Source organism: Equus caballus, chromosome 18, assembly GCF_041296265.1.
Source record: "Equus caballus isolate H_3958 breed thoroughbred chromosome 18, TB-T2T, whole genome shotgun sequence".
NCBI classification, from domain to species: Eukaryota; Metazoa; Chordata; class Mammalia; order Perissodactyla; family Equidae; genus Equus; species Equus caballus.
Window position 1 is genome coordinate 51,388,523 of NC_091701.1, and position 20,221 is coordinate 51,408,743.

The 20,221-nt window shown below is 37.6% G+C and overlaps 1 protein-coding gene across 11 annotated transcripts in view; it reads right to left on the reverse strand.

Moving 5' to 3' along the window:
• Window positions 1-20,221, reverse strand: part of METTL8 (methyltransferase 8, tRNA N3-cytidine) — a 194,592-nt gene that overhangs the window by 159,440 nt on the left and 14,931 nt on the right. For 5 of the 11 annotated variants that reach the window (XR_011428263.1, XM_070241210.1, XM_070241209.1 and 2 more), the window contains exons 2-3: window positions 8,033-8,091; window positions 2,423-2,577 (exon numbers count right to left, since the gene is read on the reverse strand). Coding sequence is in view for 9 of the 11 variants with exons in the window: in XM_070241210.1 (XP_070097311.1) it covers window positions 2,423-2,577; window positions 8,033-8,091 (214 nt within the window). In the remaining 2 variants the exon portion in view is untranslated. Of the gene's footprint in view, window positions 1-2,422; window positions 2,578-3,922; window positions 4,008-8,032; window positions 8,092-20,221 lie in introns of all 11 variants that reach the window. The other 6 variants (XR_011428264.1, XM_070241212.1, XM_014732532.3 and 3 more) reach the window with 2 other exon arrangements.

Here is a 20,221-nt window from a genome sequence, read left to right on the forward strand (position 1 = left end):
GATCAAGGTTTTCAAACTTTGTTCATCAGAATCCTGAAGGTCCTTTAGGCTGCTAGAGTGAGAGAAGAGGAGTGAGAGAGGAGAAGGGATGGACCGGTTGATGCCCCAGGCCTCTATGCCTGCTTCATTCTGAACAGGTTTGTTTTTACCTTTTAAATATTGGGATTCCATGTTAAGACTTCACTTGGAAAAAATTCTGCTGCTAAAGAACACTTTGAAAACCATTTGACTGGATCAAGGATTCCTAAACCTGGCTGCTCAACAGAATTCCTAAAAGAGCATTTTCAAATTACAAATTCCTGGGCCATACCCCTAGACCTGGTGAAATAATAACTCCCCAGGGGATTCTTGTGCAGCAGTCTAAGTGTTTGAGAGGCACTGAACTGGATGACCCTTGCTTCCCTGAGAGCCTACAACAAAACAGAATTTATATGGGTAGGCAGGAATCTTGGGCAAAAGAGCTGGTGGTAGCAGATGGAAAAAGAGAACATAGACAGCTAAATCACTAGAGTGTAATGAAGAAAAGAAAATGGGTCAACGAGGAGCTGGCCTAGGACTAGAAGTTCCTCTGGAGGTTTAACTGCCTGGCAATTATCTCACAGCCTACTATAACTGTCCATATTGGTGATTGCAGTCAAAATGGTTTAATCCAACCGTCCAAGAAAGTATAATGTTAGCTACACATGTAATTTAAAATTTTCTAGTAGCCATGTTAAAGAAAAGTGAAAAGAAATGACATTAATTTTAATAATATATTTAATTCAATATGTCCAAAATAATATCATTGTAACATGTAATTCAGCATAAAAATTAATAATATATTTTACCTTTTTTAAAATTAAGTCTTCAAAATGTCACAGCACATCTCAATGCAGACTAACCAGGTTTCAAGCGCTCAGTTACCACGTGGCTAGTGGCCAACATAACGTATAGCGCAGGACTAAGTAACAAAAGGCCAATCTATGTCCTTTTAAAATTGCTATCTTCTTGCAACAAAAAGTCCATGAATCACTGTCCTAGCCCTGAGACCCTGCTCTGAAGGCTAGGCAGATAACAATTTTGTCTGCAGATATCACACCCAACTTCACATCTTCAGCCCTGACCCCTCTCCTTCTTCCCAGCAGCAGAGTCTGTGTTCTCAACATGTTTCCCACAATGTCCTGCTCCTAAAGCCTATTCAAAATATCTAAAACGAAATTCACCATTTTTCTTCCAAAATAAAAAAATCAGTTTACCTCTTGATTTTCCTGTTTCTATTAGCCATCTAAGATCAAAATTTCAGAGTCAAATGCTTCCTTTTCCTTTCTTCTACAAAAGTACCAAGTTCTATTTATTCTTCCTTCACAATCTCTCAATCGTTGGCCATTTCCTGCTTCTAGTTCTACCTGCTGATCTGTCCAGTATACTGTTAACCAAATACATATACTTAACATGCTATGTAGAATGTTGTTTCTCTTTAGTGGCTCTGTAATGCCTGCCACTGAGCTGTGAATTCAAGACCACACACAATCTTGCTCCTACCCCCACCCCGGCCTAGATCATTCCAACCTTATTGTTCATCAAGCTCCTAGAAAAGCCTTTATTTTGGGCAAACTATCCTGTTCACTGTCTCCTGAATCTGCCTTATACTTCCTCATCTCTGTGTTTTATAACTTTCTAGCCACCTGGAATGCCCTTACTCCAGCTTTACCTATCCAAGTTATTATTCCACAAATATTTATATGTCAGGCACTCTACTAGATACCGGAGACAGAAAAATAATCCTAGTCTCAGTTTCCACAATTGAAGAAATCTTCCTTTAAATGTCAATTATACCTCAATAAAGTTGAACTTAAAAAAAAAGAAGAAATCTTCCTGACTATGCCAAAACAGAAATGATTTTGTATGGTTGAGTTGTTCTTGTAAGGCATACAGTCCTTACAGTTTGCTAATTATCAATTTTTCCTATAAATATCAATCTTCCCAAACAGAGCGTGGGTTTCCTGGAAGTATGGACTAAAGACACACCAGTGTGTTCTCCCTGGTGCTCAGCAAGCAGCAGGTCTTGAACACATACTTGCTGATTGACAAGTACTTGTAAAAGAGAGAAGAGCCTGTGGGGCAGGAGGAGGGCTCTATCTGGAAAAGAAGGTCTCCCCCTCCCCAGTGGTATGCTGGCAAATCAGGATCAGAGGTGAGCGGGGAGGGCATGCAAGAACCCCAAAGCTGAGGAAAGCACTTGGGAAGTTTCACTTTTCCAATTCCATTTGCAAAGACATTCCAGATTGGCAACACTTAGTTAGGATCAGTTATCCTGGCTTTTGAACCTCAACAGCATAACTTAAGTGATCAGCCTTAAAAATCCTTTCTTGGTACTAAATGAAAATAATACCACCGGTGATGTTTAACATACATACATAGCAGACCTAAAAAGATAACTTACCACATGTTGTGTTCAAACACTTTGGCTGGGTCAGTTAAAATCCTTGATCCCAGAGGGGCCACTGGGTGATAACTACTTTGGTATCTGTGTGGCACCTTTCTTATCCTTAGACAGGAAACAGAATTTCTCCAAATCACATTCATCCTAATCAGTACCTGGAAAGTTACAAACGATTGATTAGTCAATATGGACTAAACAGCGTGTTGTTTATCTAATAGCCAAAAACTGGCCTAAAGGGGTACAACCTGAGAAAGAACACGGAAACTAAAAATTTTTAAATGAAAGATGGGCATGATAGCTTCTCTCCTCAAGTATTTTCAGGCCAAGAGAAGGGAAAAGAATAGAGTGTGTGACATCGGCTGGCGTTCTTTATAAGTCACAGCCTTCACCAACTTTGCTTTGTTTGGTATTTGCTTATTTAATTTTCAGCACATGGCCAAAGCATCTAAGTCCAGAATCTGGATTTTGTGTACTAAAACATTTTTTCAAAAGTGATTTTATTATTATGATTTGGGAATTTTAGGCACACAAATTTCTAGGGAATATTTTGTGACCACTAGACCAAAAACCCATGTATAATAGCAGAATAAGAAAACAAACGTAGTAAACCTCATTCCCACAGCTGAACTGAATAATATGAAAATTAGTTAAATAAATAAATACTGTATTAAGATATGATCCCAGTAATTCTTAATTCTAATAACCCTGTATACATCTATTTTTAAGAATAGTCAGTAATACATTTGCAAAATGTACAAAACGCATTCTTAAATCCTATGTCAAGAGGAGAATCATCAGCTGATTAGCCAAATCCATGCCCATTTCTGGAAGAATAACTTAAACATTTAAATAGTGTGTCATCTTAATTACGTACTGGCAACATGTTGGTTTAAAATCTTTATGGAAAAGTACCAAAATGAAGCTCTAAAGAGCTTATCTTTTCCAATAAGAATCCATTGTAATACTGCTCAGCATTTCACTCCTGTTCAGTTGCTGATCACAATATTCAGCCTAATGCTGTAAGCTGTCATGTAGAAGCAGATGCTAAAAGGTGTGTATACATAATACACATTAGAGACTATCCAAGGTGCTATTAGGCATAAAAATGACATGTATTGTATACCCTTTACCACCTTACTGAAAGTCAATGGGTTTTAAGACTGTGAATTCTAAAATGAACTGGAGAATGTCAAAAACATCTCATTGTGCTTTTAAACATAAAATTCAAGATTTTCCTTTAGGAAAAAAAAAAGGCTTAGTTATACACACCAAAAAGACTGTCATGGTTCCATTCAAATGTGACCAACAGTGATGAGAAATGAAACATTCAATAGCTAGTGCAGATCTCCCGTTTCTTGTTTGTTTTTCCTTCTGCACTAAAAGCAAGCTCTTTGGTGGAGGCAAATGAAATTAAATGCTCCGCCTACCACTACCTTTCCCCTGATACGCCTTTGTTCTTTTCTCCTGACAGTGTTCCACATGAGATGAACAAAACCCTACCTGCACAATTATTTTTAGAGCTCTTGCTGCACCGAATATTATTCATAAAATCTTCCATATGCTGAAGAGTAGAAACTGATTACACCTAGAAAGAGAGGTAATTCATGCTCCAAAGTGTAAAATGATGTAAATGTTTTCCACCCAGGAAAGCCAAATCAAAATGAAATTTCAATCCTTCAAATAATCATGTGATACTTATCTCTATCTATCTATATATAGAAGAGGAAGAGAGGGAAAAAAAGATAAAGAGTTTCTCTCACTATAAAGGACCAAGAACCTCTATAGATAGCTGGAGACAAAAAGTCATAACCAGACTGGATATTAGGCAATTCAGGAAAATGCCAGAGAAGTGTGTGCCTGGCAGACTGCTACCCCTTAGAAAGAGAATGGCATGGCCAGGGCCTAAACATGTGGCAATTTGTCCTGTTTAGGCAGCTCTTTTTCTAATTAATCACAGAAACATCTTTATCTATTTCATTTATTTATTATGTGCAAGAGTCACACACAGCCTTGCATTGCTCTTCATCTTTTTATTATATAAATACATAATAAACTTACATAATAAATATAAACAAATAATAAAATTATATAAATGCCTTCTCAACTAAATTGCAAGCTTCTAACAGCAGCAACAAGGTGCTCGTGAATTAACTGTTTGACTGAATATACAAAACTGACACTTGTCTGACATAAATCTAATTAGAAGCAAGTTACTTTGTATTTTTCAGGGTGGCTCCTAAGATCCTTGCAGTGTGGAAAAAGGAAGTGACAGGAGAGTGTGACAGTATACAGGTAGCTATCCAGCTATATTGACTACAATGGTTAACAAACATATGCTTTATGTTATGACTATCATGTTAACATTGCTTACTAGGTCATGGTTCCATTTCGTGATGGGAAAAGGGGAGAAGGGCAAGGTCAACTCCAAACAAAATTCTGGCAGGGAAAGTTGGTTTCCGCCACTAGAGACTCCCACTCTCTTTACGTACCTTTTCTTAACTTTCTTTTGGCATCCCCTAATTTGAAAACAAGTTTAACGAAGATATTATTTGCATAATGGAACTGTATGGATAAATACTATTTTTATTTGAAATAACACAAAGAAGTATAGCTAAAAATATTCCATTCACTCAAAAGGCAGGAAAGGAAGAACAGAGAAAATCAAAACAGATGGGACGATTAGAAATCAAATATCAAGATGGCATATTTAAACACAACCAAATCAACAATTACATTCAATGTAAATAGACTCTAATTAAAAGACACGGATTGTCAACTTGTATGAAAAAGCAACACCCAACCATATACTGTCTATAAGAAAAGCACTTTAAATATAGATATAAATAGATTAAAATTAAAAAAAGAGATACCATGCAAACACTGCATGAAAAACTGGTGGAGATATAATAATACACAAAGTAGACTTAAAAGAAAGACTATAACAGAGATAAAAAGGGACATTTAATAATGATAAACCAATGATAAACCATTCATCAAGATATAACAGTCCTAAATGTGCATGTACCTAATAACAGAACTTCAAAATATATGAAGCAAAGATGAACAGAACTTTTTAAAAGGAGAAATTAATGAATTCACAGTAATACTTGGAGATTTTAGTACTCCTCTCTCAGTAATAAATAGAACAACATTCAGAAATAAACTATCAAAAATCAATAAGGATAGATAAGATTTGAACACTATCAACTTGACCTAAATGACATTTATAGAAAGGACACTATACCTAATAACAGCAGAATACACATTCTTTTCAAGTGAACACGGAACATTTGCCAAGGCAGACCATACAGGCTGGGCTATAAAACAAGTCTCAATAAATTCCAAAGTATTAAAATCATACTGAGTATGCTTTCTGACCATAACAATATTAAATATTAACATTTTTGATAAATTGACTCAATAATAAATATCCCTCATTATTTCTGGTAATAGTCATTTTCTTGAAGGCTACTTTGTTTAATATTAATATAACCCCACCAGCTGTCTTACACAGTGTTGTGTATGGTATACCTTTTTAAAAAATGTATTTGTGTGTTTACATTTAAAGAGACTCTCTCATAGGAGCATACTGATTCTTGCCTTTTTATCCAAACTTAAAATCATAAGATATCTGGGAAAATTCCGAAATATTTAGAAATTAAGCAACACATTCCTAAATAACCTACAGGTAAAATATTTACATGAGTTAGTAAATCTTAAGGTACATTAGAAAATACATTGAATTGAATAATAATGAAATCTTAAAATATAAAAATTTCTGGGATGCAGCTAAAACAATGTTTAGAGAAAAATTTATAGTTTTTAAATACTTCTACTAGAAAGAAATAAAGATCTCAAGTCAATGATCTTGGCTGCAATCTTAAGAAACCAGAAAAATAGCAAATTAGCTACAAAGTAAGTAAAAAGAAGGAAATAAAAATAAAAGCAGAAATCAATGAAATAGAAAATGGACAAAATAGGGCAAATTAAAGTCAAAAATTGGTTCTTTGAAAAGATTAATAAAACTGATAAACCTCTGGCAAGGCTGATCTCAAACATTTGTGTTTCAGTAAACACAAATTTCTAATACAAGAATGAAAAGGAAACATCACCACAGACCCCACAGATGTTGAAAAGCTAATAAGGAGATATTGTGAAAAATTCTAATCCATTTATTAGATGGGATAAATGCCTGGAAAAACACAATTTACCAATAATAACTTACCACAACAGCACAAGAAAAAAATCTAAATAGCCCTAAATTTATTAAATAAATTAAACTTGTAACTAAAAGCAAAACAAATATCACATCTATTAGCATGGTCATTATAAAAAAAAAACACACACACAAGAGAAAATAACAAGTGTTGATGAGGATGTGAAGAACTTGGAACCTTTGTGCATTGCTGATGGGAATGCAAAATGGAGCAGCTGCTATGGAAAACAGTATGTATGGCAATTCCTCAAAATATTAAACGTGGAATTACCATATGATCCAGCAATTCTACTTCTGGATATATACCCCAAAGAAGAGAAAGCAGTGACTTGAAGAGATACTTGTACACCATGTTTATAATAGCATTATTCACAAGGGACAAAAGGTATAAATAACCCAAGTGTCCATCGAAAGATGAATGGATAAACAAAATATGATAGATACATAAAAGTAATATTATTCAGCATTTAAAAAGAAGGGAATTTTGACACATGCTACAACATGGATGAGCCATGAAGATATTAAGCTAAAGGAAAGGAGCCAATCACAAAAAGACAAATGTTGTATCATTCCTCTTACATGAATTTCCTAGAGTAGTCAAAAATTCAGATAAACAGAAAGTAGAATGGTCGTTGTCAGGGGCTAGGGGGAGGAGAGAATGAGGAGTTAAGTATTTAATGCGTAGAGATAGAGCTTCAGTTGGGAAAGATGGAAAAGTTCTGGAGATGGATACTTGTGATGTTTGCACAACAATGTGAATATACTTAATGCCACCCAACTGTACGCTTAAAAAAGAGACTTAAGATAGTAAATTTTATTTTTCCACAATAAAAAACAAAAAAACCCTTCCTACAAAGAAAACTGCAGGGCCTGATGGTTTCACTAGTGAATATCAAACATTTAAGGGAGAAATAACACCAATCTTACACAGACTTTTTTGGAAAACAGAGAACACTTCCTAATTTGTTTTATAAGGCCAGCATAACTGGATAAGTAGTATACTCGTATGAAATAAAGGTTTGAGTATTGGTCATATTGTTACAATGCATTTTCCCACAGACTTAATGCTTCTCATTACAGTTTCAAGTTACCACGGTTTGAAAGGAATAAAACTTGAGGATATCTAAATGGGGGAAACCTGGGTAAGTTTTCTAGGCATGTCTTGTGTGCTTTAATTGCAAAGGCTGATATTTAGTTTGAGTTATTCCAGTTCAGAGCAGAGAAATATGAAGGCAACAAATCTCCACAAATCCTTGTTAGGTGTCTGAGTTTTTATTTACTTTTGGAAGCAGCTAAAAGCTTCGTGGTCCTCACCCTTCACTTAACTTGGGTCAAACTAATTCTGCCATATCAAATTCCAGCCCATATAATCAAGTGGTATTTCTTTTACTTACTTTGCCTATAGGTTCCCACTTCCAGCTCACCATCCTATGGTAGTTCTTTCTCTCAAGTCCTGTCAAGGTCAAAATGAAACATGGTGAGCATGACTTTAGGGCCACGGCCCTCTGAAATCTCAATGCTAAGACTCAGTCATGAATAGTCAGTTGGCTAAAGAGATCACTAAGGAACAGATCCAGAAGGGAACTGAAGTTCACATAAGTATCAGAGTGACAGAATTTTATTATCAATAGCATTTATTATGCTAACAAGTATACAGAGGTATGCTGTAAAGAGCTGACAGACTTCTTGCCAGCTCTAGGTGTTAAGTGCACACCTATTTTAGAATGCAAGGAAAAGAGCAAATGTATAAAATGACTTGGGTTCCGCACATAGTATGACAAGCCAAGTAGAAGATGTTTTCTGTTTGTTTTTTCTTGCTGAGGAAGATTCGCCCTGAGCTAACATCTGTTGCCAATCTTCCTCTTTTTGCTTGAGGAAGATTCGCCCTGAGCTAACATCTGTTACCAATCTTCCTCTTTTTGCTTGAGGAAGATTCACCCTGAGCTAACATCTGTGCCAATCTTCCTCTTTTTCCTTGAGGAAGATTCACCCTGAACTAACATCTGTGCCAATCTTCCTCTATTTTGTATGTGGGTCACCACCACAGCATGGCCACCAAAGAGTGTACCGTTTTCTGGGCCAAGCAGTGCCACCACAGTGTGCTTACAGCAAAAGAAGAGGCTTGGTATAGGACAACTTGTGGGGAAGAGATCTCTGCCTCACCTCCAAATTTTGGCTAGATGCTCTGCTTTCACTAAAATGAAGCCCTTTTCACAATGATTCATGCGTCTCCCTTACCATACCAACCAACTATAACATATTCTACCACAACAGGTAAAATGTACATACAAGGATATTTTATGTTAAAACATGAAAAAAGTAACTGCAAATTTTGTTTTTGTAGAGTAATAGTTTTAAGTACTTTTTAAAGAAAAAGGACAATTTTAGTTAAAGGAAATACTCCATGCTATATTTTGCAAGTTGAAAAAATCTTTGAGGAAGTAAAGCACCAACCCCAATTGACCTTTCATGTAAATCTCAATTAAAAAAAAGTTAAATATTTTCCATGTGTGAGGTCCTTTTTGAAGGACTCTATGTGTATTATCTTATCTAACTCCTATTTCCCTATCAAGGGGTTCTATTTTTATACCCATATTACAGAGGAAAACCCCACACAGGATGAAGTAAAGTAACATGCTTAAGGTCACCCAACCAATAACTGATGGGGCTTTAATTTGAACTCAGGTAGTCTAATTGGAGAGCTCACATTCTACCTTTTTTTATTCTTTTTTAACATCTTTGTTATTCCCATACATACTCTTCACCATTTGTGTTCCACGTTTATACACCACACATGCAAGAAGGATCTCAGTTCTGATTCTCCCATCTTTAGTGGGATTGCTAATTTGTTGTAACTGATTTATGGAGGCCCAGAATTCCTTCTCTCCCTTCATCTCTCTCAATTTTGTTTCTTCTCTTGGGCCTTAATCAAATAGCAAGCAATGCCACTGGGAGACACCAGTCCCCAGATTTAGGAGAGCATAGTTATTCTCTTCCCAGTGCTTAAATCTCAAGATACAGGCAAAGTGCTCTGGCATCACGTAAATAATGTAACATTTTAATACCCAGTTCTTTTCACTGGTCTACTTTTACACGGCTGAGGAGTGGAGGCAAACAGGACTTATTTCCCTTGCTATTTAAGCTCTATCCTAAGATTGCTTTCTCACATTTCAATACTACTAGAGAAGAACCAAACAACTAGAGCAAATAGTACTGCTGTTTGTATATTATCGTTGGAGCACTTAGCTGGCTCTGAGCACAAACTACTTGTAAGGCTCCCCGAGAATGATTCCCAGTTGTCTCAGCTCACTGAAGTCTCAGGGAAAGAAACTGCCATTAATCATACACTACATGCCTGCTCTCCATTTAAAAGTTAACTCCCCTTCGATGTTTCCTGGGTCCTAAGCATCCTTTAAATAAATAAATTAGTGAGACATTCATGTTTTTACCTTTGTGACTGTTTAGCTTTTCTTTTCAGCTGGGAAGCTGGTACAAAGGTTTCATTCAGAGGAACAAACATCATCTAGATAAAGCTGCACTAAACATTACCTGAGTGGCTGGCATTAATGAGAGCAAATTAAAGAGCTATTGTTGTACTGTTTTGGATAGTGAAAGCCGACAGGTAAGAAACACTTAAGTATCAACTACGCTGCGGTGAAAACTGAAGCTTCAATTAACCCTGGCAATTTCAGAGAACTCCGAGGGTGACCATCTGTGAGGCAAACGGCTCAGGCAACTCATACATCTTGTTTTAATCTTTCTTTGGATGATTATAATTTCAGGGTATAAATAAGGTTATTAGCAAGAACAGAACAACAACAATAATTATAGTAAGTGTTTGCGGGGCACTTTGATTAGACTATGACGTCAGTCACTCTGCAGCTTCAAAATGAGGACCTCATGCTCCGTGTTTGCTCTCCACGACCACCCTTAAAGGTGGCCACACCATGTACTCACTCACAGAAAAGAGGCTACGGGGACTCACAAGTTATTTCTTTAAGGGATTTCATGTAAACCCATCTCAAAGCTGCCTAATATCCTAAATATCTGAAGAGTATACTATTCTAATTACTCTGGAAGTTGTCTCCAAAAACATTATGCTGGACCAGAATGAAATGTTTTAACTCATCCACCTGACATTTCACATTTGTGTGTGACAATAGTAACTTCTGGAGACATTAATCAGATTTGGTGGGCTGAGAAAAGGTATTAAGTTACATGCATACTTTATGTGTGATCAGTTCTTATAAGTTCTAATAAAAACTCACATGGATGAGATTAATGGAGTTCTGCCCTCAATGAGACTTCTGCTTTCATATTCATTGCAAAGGTCTCTATCCCTAAGTACTCTAGATGGCAGGAGAGGCTTCCACCTGTATGCAGGATTTACCCTGTCATGTTTGGACTAATGTATCAATAAGGCTGTCTGGGCACAAATTAGAATATTATAAATGAATGTGAGATATAAAAGATTATAAACATAACATTAGTGAATAAAAGTGTCCAAACGAATGTATTTCCATAATTTGAAAAGAATGTAGGATTTAGGTAGACAGAAGTAATAGCACTGTGTAAATTCTACACAGTGATGTTGCGTACACAGGAGGAAAAATGCCTGGCTCTTAATGGCATCATTGAACTGGTAAATCAATGATTATCACCTTCCTCTGAACTTCTTGCTAGGTGAGAAAAAGAAATATTTACATATTTCAGCCACTATTAGGTTTTCTGTTATTTTCATCTGAGAGGATTCTAACATATATAACATCCATTACTGTTAAGTCCTGGGAATCCAGGGACAAATCTATTTGGTTCCTTCCCTCAAGAACCTTACCATCAAGTAAAGAAGAATGAGATGCAAACAAAGAATCCCGACACGTGCAGTAGAGGTGGGTGTAAGGTGCTATTAGAGCACAGAGGAATGAATGATTAAGTCTATTGGTAGCTGCTAGGGAAAGCTTCCTGGTAGAGGCAACGTCTGTGCTGGGTCTAGAAGAATAAGTAGCAATAGTCCAAGGAGATAAGAGTGAAAGCCAGGCATCACAGGCAGAGAATTTAGAACAAATAAACACAAAGAGCTGTGAAAGTGTATGGTATATTCAGGGAATAAAAAGTAATTTGGAAAAAGATGCTAAGTAACTTCGGAAATCAGTAGAGTAAGACTAAAGGCAATAAGAACTGTAATAAGCACTATACTCTAGTTGATAAATGGTTAACAATTCTGAAACCACTATACAAATATATTGAAATTGAACAATTAAGAGATAGATAGTAGATGGTGGGTACCAGGTTTTTCACTGAGAGTGGAAGGTTACAGATAAGCAAGGGGAGAAGGCTAGAACAATCCATATGGCAATGAATTAGAATTTAAGTCATCAGTATGAACTCATGTTTAGCTTACTATAAACACAAATATTACATATAGAAATATTAGATACATGCATATACACAAATATTACATATAGAAATATTAGATACATGCATATATAGTCAGGTTAGTATACACACACGTATTTCCTTACCCTGCCAGACGAAAGGGCCCAGAAGCAACTACATCCCAGTAGCAACAAGCACACCAAGCACCTAGATCTTGGTTTCTAATACTATTCTCCAATAAAAGGAACCAGGGCTCCTTAGAGAAATGGCTGATGTTAGGACTTGGGCAGGGAATACATAAGATGAGCCTATAGCATCTTATAGCACCAGAAAGCAAGGAAGTGCTAAAACAAAGAAACAAAAAAAACCCCACACACTCACAAAAAACCTAAAACAGGAGTATGTCAAAAGGACACAGGAGCCAACTGAAAGAGCTCCCAACGGCTAAAGTCGAAACACTCTGAGCAACAAAATAAATGAAGTAATTTTGGATTATAACCCAAAATATAAAATAAATATCCATGTGTCCATACTGACATAAATGATTGATTGAATAAATAAATAAATGGGGGAGAAGAGACAAATCTCCCATGCAGAAGAATTCTAAACAATTTATGTAGCTACTCCACCCTCAAGGAGGTGGAGCATAACTCCTCTTTGCTCAAGTGTGGGCTGTGCATAGTGACTTCCTTCTAAAGAGGACACTATGGAAGGCGGGAGAGAGTAACTCTTCAGTGGAGAAATTTGACAAACACTCTCTCAGCCAGGTGATCAAGGTCAACATAACAGCAATAAGTCACGTTGATGGTATGTATTCTTGATAAGATGTGATGAGAATGGCACTTTGTCTTCTTTCTCCCAAAAACCCATATCCTCAGTCTAATCAGGAGAAAACCATCAGACAAACACTAATTGAGGAACAGTCTACAAAATGTTCTACCTGACCAGTACTCCTCAAAACTGTCAAAATCATCAAAACACAAATTAAATCTGAGAAACCGGTACAGCCAAGAGGAGCCTAACGAGACATGGTGACTGAATATAACGTGGTATCCTGGATGGGATCCTGGAACAAAAAAAGGGTATTTGGTAAAAACTAAGGAAATGTAAATAAACTATGGACTTTAGTTAACAATAATGTATCAATATTGGCGTATTAATTGTGACAAACATACCATAGTAATGTAAGTTGTTAATAATAGCGGAAAACTCGGTATGAAGCATATGGTAACTATATATACTATTTTCACAATTTTTCTGTAAATCTAAAACTGTTCTAAAATTAGAAGCTAATAAAAAAAAATTTTGTATGCTTCAAGCCTATGATGTGAGGGGAAAACGGGGGTGGGGGTGGAAAGGTGTTTATGGGGCTGGAAAGTTAGGAAGGGGCCAGATAGTGAGGAATCTTTATGTATACCAAATTAAGCAGCTTAAATATTTTCTTATAGGCATTGCCAACAAATGAACAGTTTTAAACAGGTGAGCAGCACAATCAGATTTGTATTTTATAAAGATTGCTATGATGGTCTCATACTACCAATCACTGGGCCCTACACCAGACCAGTGAAAATCAGAGCTCTGGGACTGGGGCATCTACAGTTTTGAAAATCTTCACATCTGATCCTGATGCACATTAATGATTGAGACCCAATCCTATACGCAATTGATTAGAAGAGGGCTACACACAATAAGAATCTGTCAGGGATCATGAGAGCCAAAGAAGACAGTGGCATGAAAATTAAGGAAGGGGCAAAGTCAAGATACACTTTAGAGGCAAAATCAGTAGATTTTTTTTAAATGACTAGATGTGAAAGGAGGATAAAGCCAAATATGAACCAAAATTTCTGGCTTGGGTAGCTGAATAGATGATGACAGTATTCAAGACAGAATTCAGAAAAAAGGTGAATGATGTTAGGGTGAGGGTAGGGAAGGAAAGATAATTTCCGTTTGCCCATGACAAATTTTAAGGATCCCACAATATACTCAAATGGATATCCCCAATAGGTAGTTGGAAATGTGTTCAGGTAAATAGTAGGCACTAGAGATGTAGATTTGGGAGACAAGTCACTGGTTTATAGGTGGTAGTTGAAGTCATGATGATTGATCAAGAAAAAAATGAGGGGCCGGCCCCATGGCCAAGTGGTTAAGTTTGCATGCTCCGCTTTTGCAGCCCGGGGTTTCACTGGTTTGGATCCTGGGCACAGACATGGCACCGCTCATCAGGCCATGCTGAGGCGGCATCCCATATAGCATAACCAGAGGCACTCACAACTAGATTATACAACTATGTACTGGGGGGCTTTGGGGAGAAGAAGAAGAAAAAATAAAAAGAAGATTGGCAACAGATGTTAGCTCAGGTGCCAATCTTTAAAAAAAAAAGAAAAAATGAGACAGATGGAACTCACGGTAATATAACACTTAGGAGGCAGTAGAGGAAGAAATGCCACTTTATGTGATCAAATACTAAAGAATATTAAAAGAGGAGAAGCTAAAAATAAATAATTGGTTTTGAAAGCACAGATCAATGATGATCTTCATTAAAGTGATTTGAATCCTGGCTGTGCCAGCAGAATGGAGAGTTCAGGAATTAGTAGGTCAATGGAGTAGGGGAGGCAGTGAATGTAGACAACTCTGACAGGCAGTGGAGAGGAAAAGACAGAAGTTGGGCTATATCTTGAGAGATCACCTGGGTCAAAGAAGAATATTTGTTAAGCTGCAGAGAATTTTGAGTATCTTTGGAGGATGAGAGAAAACCCAATGCTGAAAAAAAAAGAGACTGAGGATACTGGAAAGAGATGGATTATTGACAAATAAGTTTCGAGAAATAGGAAGGGTGGGGGAATAAGTACGCAGAAAACATGTTAGCCATGTAAGATGTCAAGAACAATCTCATCCTCTGATGAGTGAGAACAGTTCTTAGTGGAAGGGATGATTGTTAAGAGAGTCCTTTCCCAATGCTCTCTTCTTTGTGAAGTAATAAGCTGCAAGGAAGGGAATTTGAGAAAAGGAGGAACAGAAAAAAATGGGAAAGAAAACTAACAACATGTAAGTAAAGGAAAGTCAAAAACATTAAGTGGCCCATCTGAAGTTGCAACTCAAATTAGTAATCATCTATTGGTTTTCTCCGCAGCACTCACTCCCCACTCCCAAAAGCTCATGGACTTGGGATCTATGAGTTTGCAGAGAAGCTACAGTGGACCTGACTGAAGCCAGAGGTGGACTGTATAAGCTACAGTAAGCCAATCAGCACATTCCAAACCTTGGGGCATAGTGATTGGTTGACAGATGAGCATGGGACTAAGCCTGTCCAACAGAGTGCATCTTAGGTCTACTGCTAGAGATTTTGGGACAGAGATGATTTCTTATAACTGTTACACCTGAAAAAAGGAAGCATGAAGCCCCAAAGCTGTTGAAAACTGTATTACTCAGCTCAGGCTACCTTTGCAAAATACCATAGACTGGGGTGGCTTAAACAATAGAAATTTATTTTCTCACAGTTCTGGAAACTAGGAGTCCAAGATCAAAGGGGCATCAGGGTTCGTTTCGGGTAAGGCTCTCTTGCTGGTTTGTAGACAGCTGCCTTCTTGCTGTGTCTTTACATGGCCTTCCTGCTTGCATGCTTGTGGAAAGAGATGTCTGGTGTCTCTTTCTCTTCTTCTAAGGTCACAGTTCTATCGGATTAGGGCCCCACCTGTATGACCTCACTTAACTTTTATTACCTCCATAAAGGCCCTATCTCCAAATACAGTCACACTGGATGTTAGGGCCTCAACATTTGAATTCGTGGAGGAGGACATAATTCAGTCCATAACAAAAGCCATCTTGAAGCCATGAGTGGGCCTGGCCTTAGGACGGTATGGTACCATTTTAGGATGAAGCCAACTCTGAAGAAGGAAAATTAGGAAGATAAAAAGAATTTAGGTCCCACTGTTAAGTAGTTGGACCAAGTTTCATTTGAAGCTGGTCCCATCTCTCGCTTTTTCAGTTAATAAGCCAATACCTTCCCTTAATTGTTTAAGCCAGTCTGAGTTTTCTGTTATCTCCAACCAAAAGTAACCTAATGGATACAGCAATTATGTGATTTCCTCTACCATTGGCAGGCTGGGGCAAAATATTTGGTTTTATCTAGATTAGGCCTATCCAGGCTGGTGGTACAGAAAGAAGTAGTGATGAAGGATGTAGAATTGAGGGAGAATATAAATGATGACCGTAAAGTAAGCCCCAAATGACTAGAAATAAAAAATAAAGAGGAGAGAGTAGGAGGGATTGGGGGGTGGGAGCAGTGGGCTGATGAACTTGATGTGACTGAAGTCTGGGTTTAATAGAAAACAAGGGGAAGGGAAGACAGATAGAAGGTACTGGTTAGTAACCAGGCCTTCTGAGTTTGTTAACCAATGTCACCTAGTAACAAAAAGAGTAACACTGTAATACTGAGAAGGAAATCCTGCTTTGAATGAGAGGCACTTATAGTGTGGCTAAAACCACAAGGCTATGAATACCTATGAAAGAGAAACTTCTTCTTTTTTTTTTTGGTGAGGAAGATTGGCCCTGAGCGAGCATCTGCTGCCAATCTTCCTCTTTTTGCTTGAGGAAGATTTTCCCTGAGCTAACACCTATGCCAGTCTTCCTCTATTTTGTATGCAGAGGATACACACACAGCACAACTTGATGAGTGGTGTGTAGGTCCACACCCAGGACCCAAACCCGCGAACCCCAGTCCGCAAAAGCAGAGTGCATGAACTTAACAACCACGCCACTGGGCCAGGCCCTGAAAAAGAGAAACTTTTTAGCATGAACAAAAAGCTAAAACATGGACTTCCATCTACCACTTCATTTTAATCTTCAGAAGGTCATTATGATAGATCTCCATCCCTTGCTCTTCAAGAACAATCCCCCACTGGACACATCTATTAAAACACGGTTTGTCAAACTAAGGTCCTATGACAAATTTTAAAAATGTGTTTTTATTATGATGATAATCTAAAAATAAAATCAACAGCAAATGTATGACTGCTACTTGATTTCAGTGCCTGTGTTTGCATTTATGATCTTGTTGGCAACAAGCAGCATAGATACAATATGGAAATGATGCATCTGAGTATACAGCACATCGTAAAAACATTCTGCAGTATTTTGAATTGAGAAACGTGGTGAGGGAATTGAGAAGACAAATGGCATACACAGTACAGATGGGCTGAAGCCAAGAGAACCTGTGTGGTGGTGGTCAGTACCTTGTTTAAAATGAGAGCTGCAGGATGGGCCCCGTGGCTGAGTGGTTAAGTTCGCACACTCTGCTTTGGTGGCCCAGGGTTTCGCTGGTTCAGATCCTGGGCGTGGACATGGCACTGCTTGTCAGGCCATGCTGAGGAGGCGTCCCACATGCCACAACTAGAAGGACCCACAACTAAAATATGCAACTATGCACTGGGGGCTTTGGGGAGAAGAAAAAGATAGAAGAAAAGAAAAGATTGGCAACAGACGTTAGCTCTGGTGCCAATCAAAAAACACATGAGAGCTGCAATTTAGTTTTGGTAATACATCAGCAGTCACATCATAATGCTATTAATTTGGATTTTATTGGCTTTGTGGTTGTACTGTACTTATTATGATTTTATAGTTGAATAAGAGCTCTACGCACAAGGAGCTTATATCTAGATTTGTGTAACAATACAGTAAAAATATTTTAAGTCGACCCAGGGGGTCTGAGAATTTTTTTCCTTTAAATGGAGGTTTATATGTTTTTCCACATGGAGAAATACAGTATTAGATGATTCTCTTCAAGAGACTGCTACTCTTACTCCTCCTAAATAGCAGAAACACTGCTAAGCAGGGCAGAATCACCTCAATCCTCCTTGGAAAGCAATTTCAGGTGAAGCGGCGAAGCGTTTAAACTAAGTTGAGTGCAGGCTCTGCTTTTTACTACCACATAACCTCTGACATGATAACTTCACTTTGTTAATCTCAATTTCCTCAATAAAGTGTGGTTAATGAGATTATTTCAAAACATAGGAAGGTTACAGGAAGTGATCTATGTAGCACAGATGTAGCACAGTGCTGGGTGCATGGAGTGTGCTTAACAAGCTTTAGTTGATATTACTGCTGTTATCATTTGTCTAGCTCTTCTTACAATTTCCACAGGGCTTCAGGAATCCCACAGGATCAAGCCTTCCACTATGCTTCTTAGTTTAAACAGCTCCGGAGTAGTCCCAACTTCCCAAGAAGGTGAGGACTAATTTACCAGTGAAGTAGGACGGTACAGTAGAAAGTGCTGAACACAGCAATAAGATAAGCCTCAAATTCAAGTCCTGGTCTAACCATCTGTTAATCCCGATTTTTGGGAAAGTCACTTACTTTGCCTGAGCCTATGGGCTCATTTGTAAAATGGAGATTATTCCTAAGTCAAAAGTTCTTACAAAGAACATTTAAACTTCATAGTGCTTCACAAATGTAAAGTCAAATTATTTATTCAGTGAGTTCCAGAAACATTTCTAAATGGCACCCCTTACAGCTTGAAAAGGAAAAAAAAAATCACACAATAAAATTAATAAATAATTAGGAACACCCACTGTTGAGCAATCAGGTGTTGAGGTGATCAACTAGGACAACATGCCAAACTGAAAGTTAACAGTCAAGCCTTTTACTTAGCGCAACAGTGCAAGCAAGAGGCAAAAAGAGGCACCAACTCTCCAGTGTTCCATTTTTTCTAGTGGAACGGCACTGGGTAAGGATCAAGTGGGTGCAGCACAGATGGCAGAAATTGTCTCACTGCCGAGGAGCCCTGAAAGAAAGGTTCCTGCCTTTGTATGGACCCTTGGGCAGACGGGGGAGTGTTGGTGGAGAAAGAAGAGGTAGGAGTGGAATTGTACTGAGCCAAAGTGGAGAAAGTGTCTCAGCAGTGGCCCCTCATTACTGAGCCTGGCTACCCAGGGGGGCCTTGACTGCAATCCCTCCAGAAAACGGCACTTCTCGGGCTGTGCATCGATTCTGGTGTGGGCATGGCAGCTTCTCCCGATGAGACCTTCCATGAAAAGTCTTGTTAATTGTTCATGGTCAGGCCTGAAAGATCATACACAGGATTCTGTCCTAGAGCCATAGTCCTTCCTCAAAGAACAAAAGAATACAAGCGTTCTTTACCCAACACATAATAAACCCTATTCCAAGAAATGCTATAAACTAAAAGATCAGTAAACTTGAGAACGATTTTTAAAAAGCCCATGAATAATAATGCCACAGCAAGTTGCTTAAGAATAATTGAGAATATTAATTATATTCTTAACCTCCAGGGACCACATCACGTAGAGAAACCTTAGTAATCTTCAACCTATGAAAGGTCTTATTTCTAAGATCACTTGTCAGTCAGTTGTTAAGAGCTCAGAGCCACATTTTCTACAGGAACATTTTAAATGGTGATTAAGATACCAGGCTAGTCCACACATGTTTTTTAAATCCATAATGTGCATGAAAAGATACTTGTTTGTTTATTTTAAATGATCTTAGAAAACTGGCAAATTCCATTTTCCCAAACAGCTGAAATACTGCCAAGCCATACTGCCTGGGGCAACTTGAATCTTATTTAATATGAAAACAATCTGAGTAAATGATGATCTTTTAAAATAAGAACAAGACACCTAAAACTTGTCAGCCATCTCTTTGCCATCTGATAACATAAGGTGTGTCTACAAAGTAATGTTGTTTAATAAAAACTAGAGCAGTACATCAAAATAAGTGTTGACCTTTCAAATAAGTTACTTTAGGAGATTACTATTTATCCCAATAATAAATATCTTTGAAATTCCATTTTCAGATAATGTCCTCATAGCAAGCTTATTGATTCATTTTCATATCCTCAGTGGTGGCAAACTCTTTGCTTTAGGATAATACACTTTGTTTTCTTTTAGAGTAAGTGTTGTTGTTTTTGCCATAAACATATAGACTTCCAGCATAACCAGCTTGGATGGATCATGCTCATTGACATGCAGCTTCTGGTATGTTCTGTTTCCTTAAACAGTCATACCTCATAAATCAAGTTCACACAGTACACAATGTACTACCACAAATGATAGTATCCTTTGTGCTTATTCTTTTTTAAGAAGCCAAAACTATCTGGAAATATGAGCCATAAACATTATATTAAAAAATGTGGTCTTTTTAAAGTTTTTCTTTAATATCAATAGCAAAACTAGAAAACATAGAGGGAGAAAAGATCC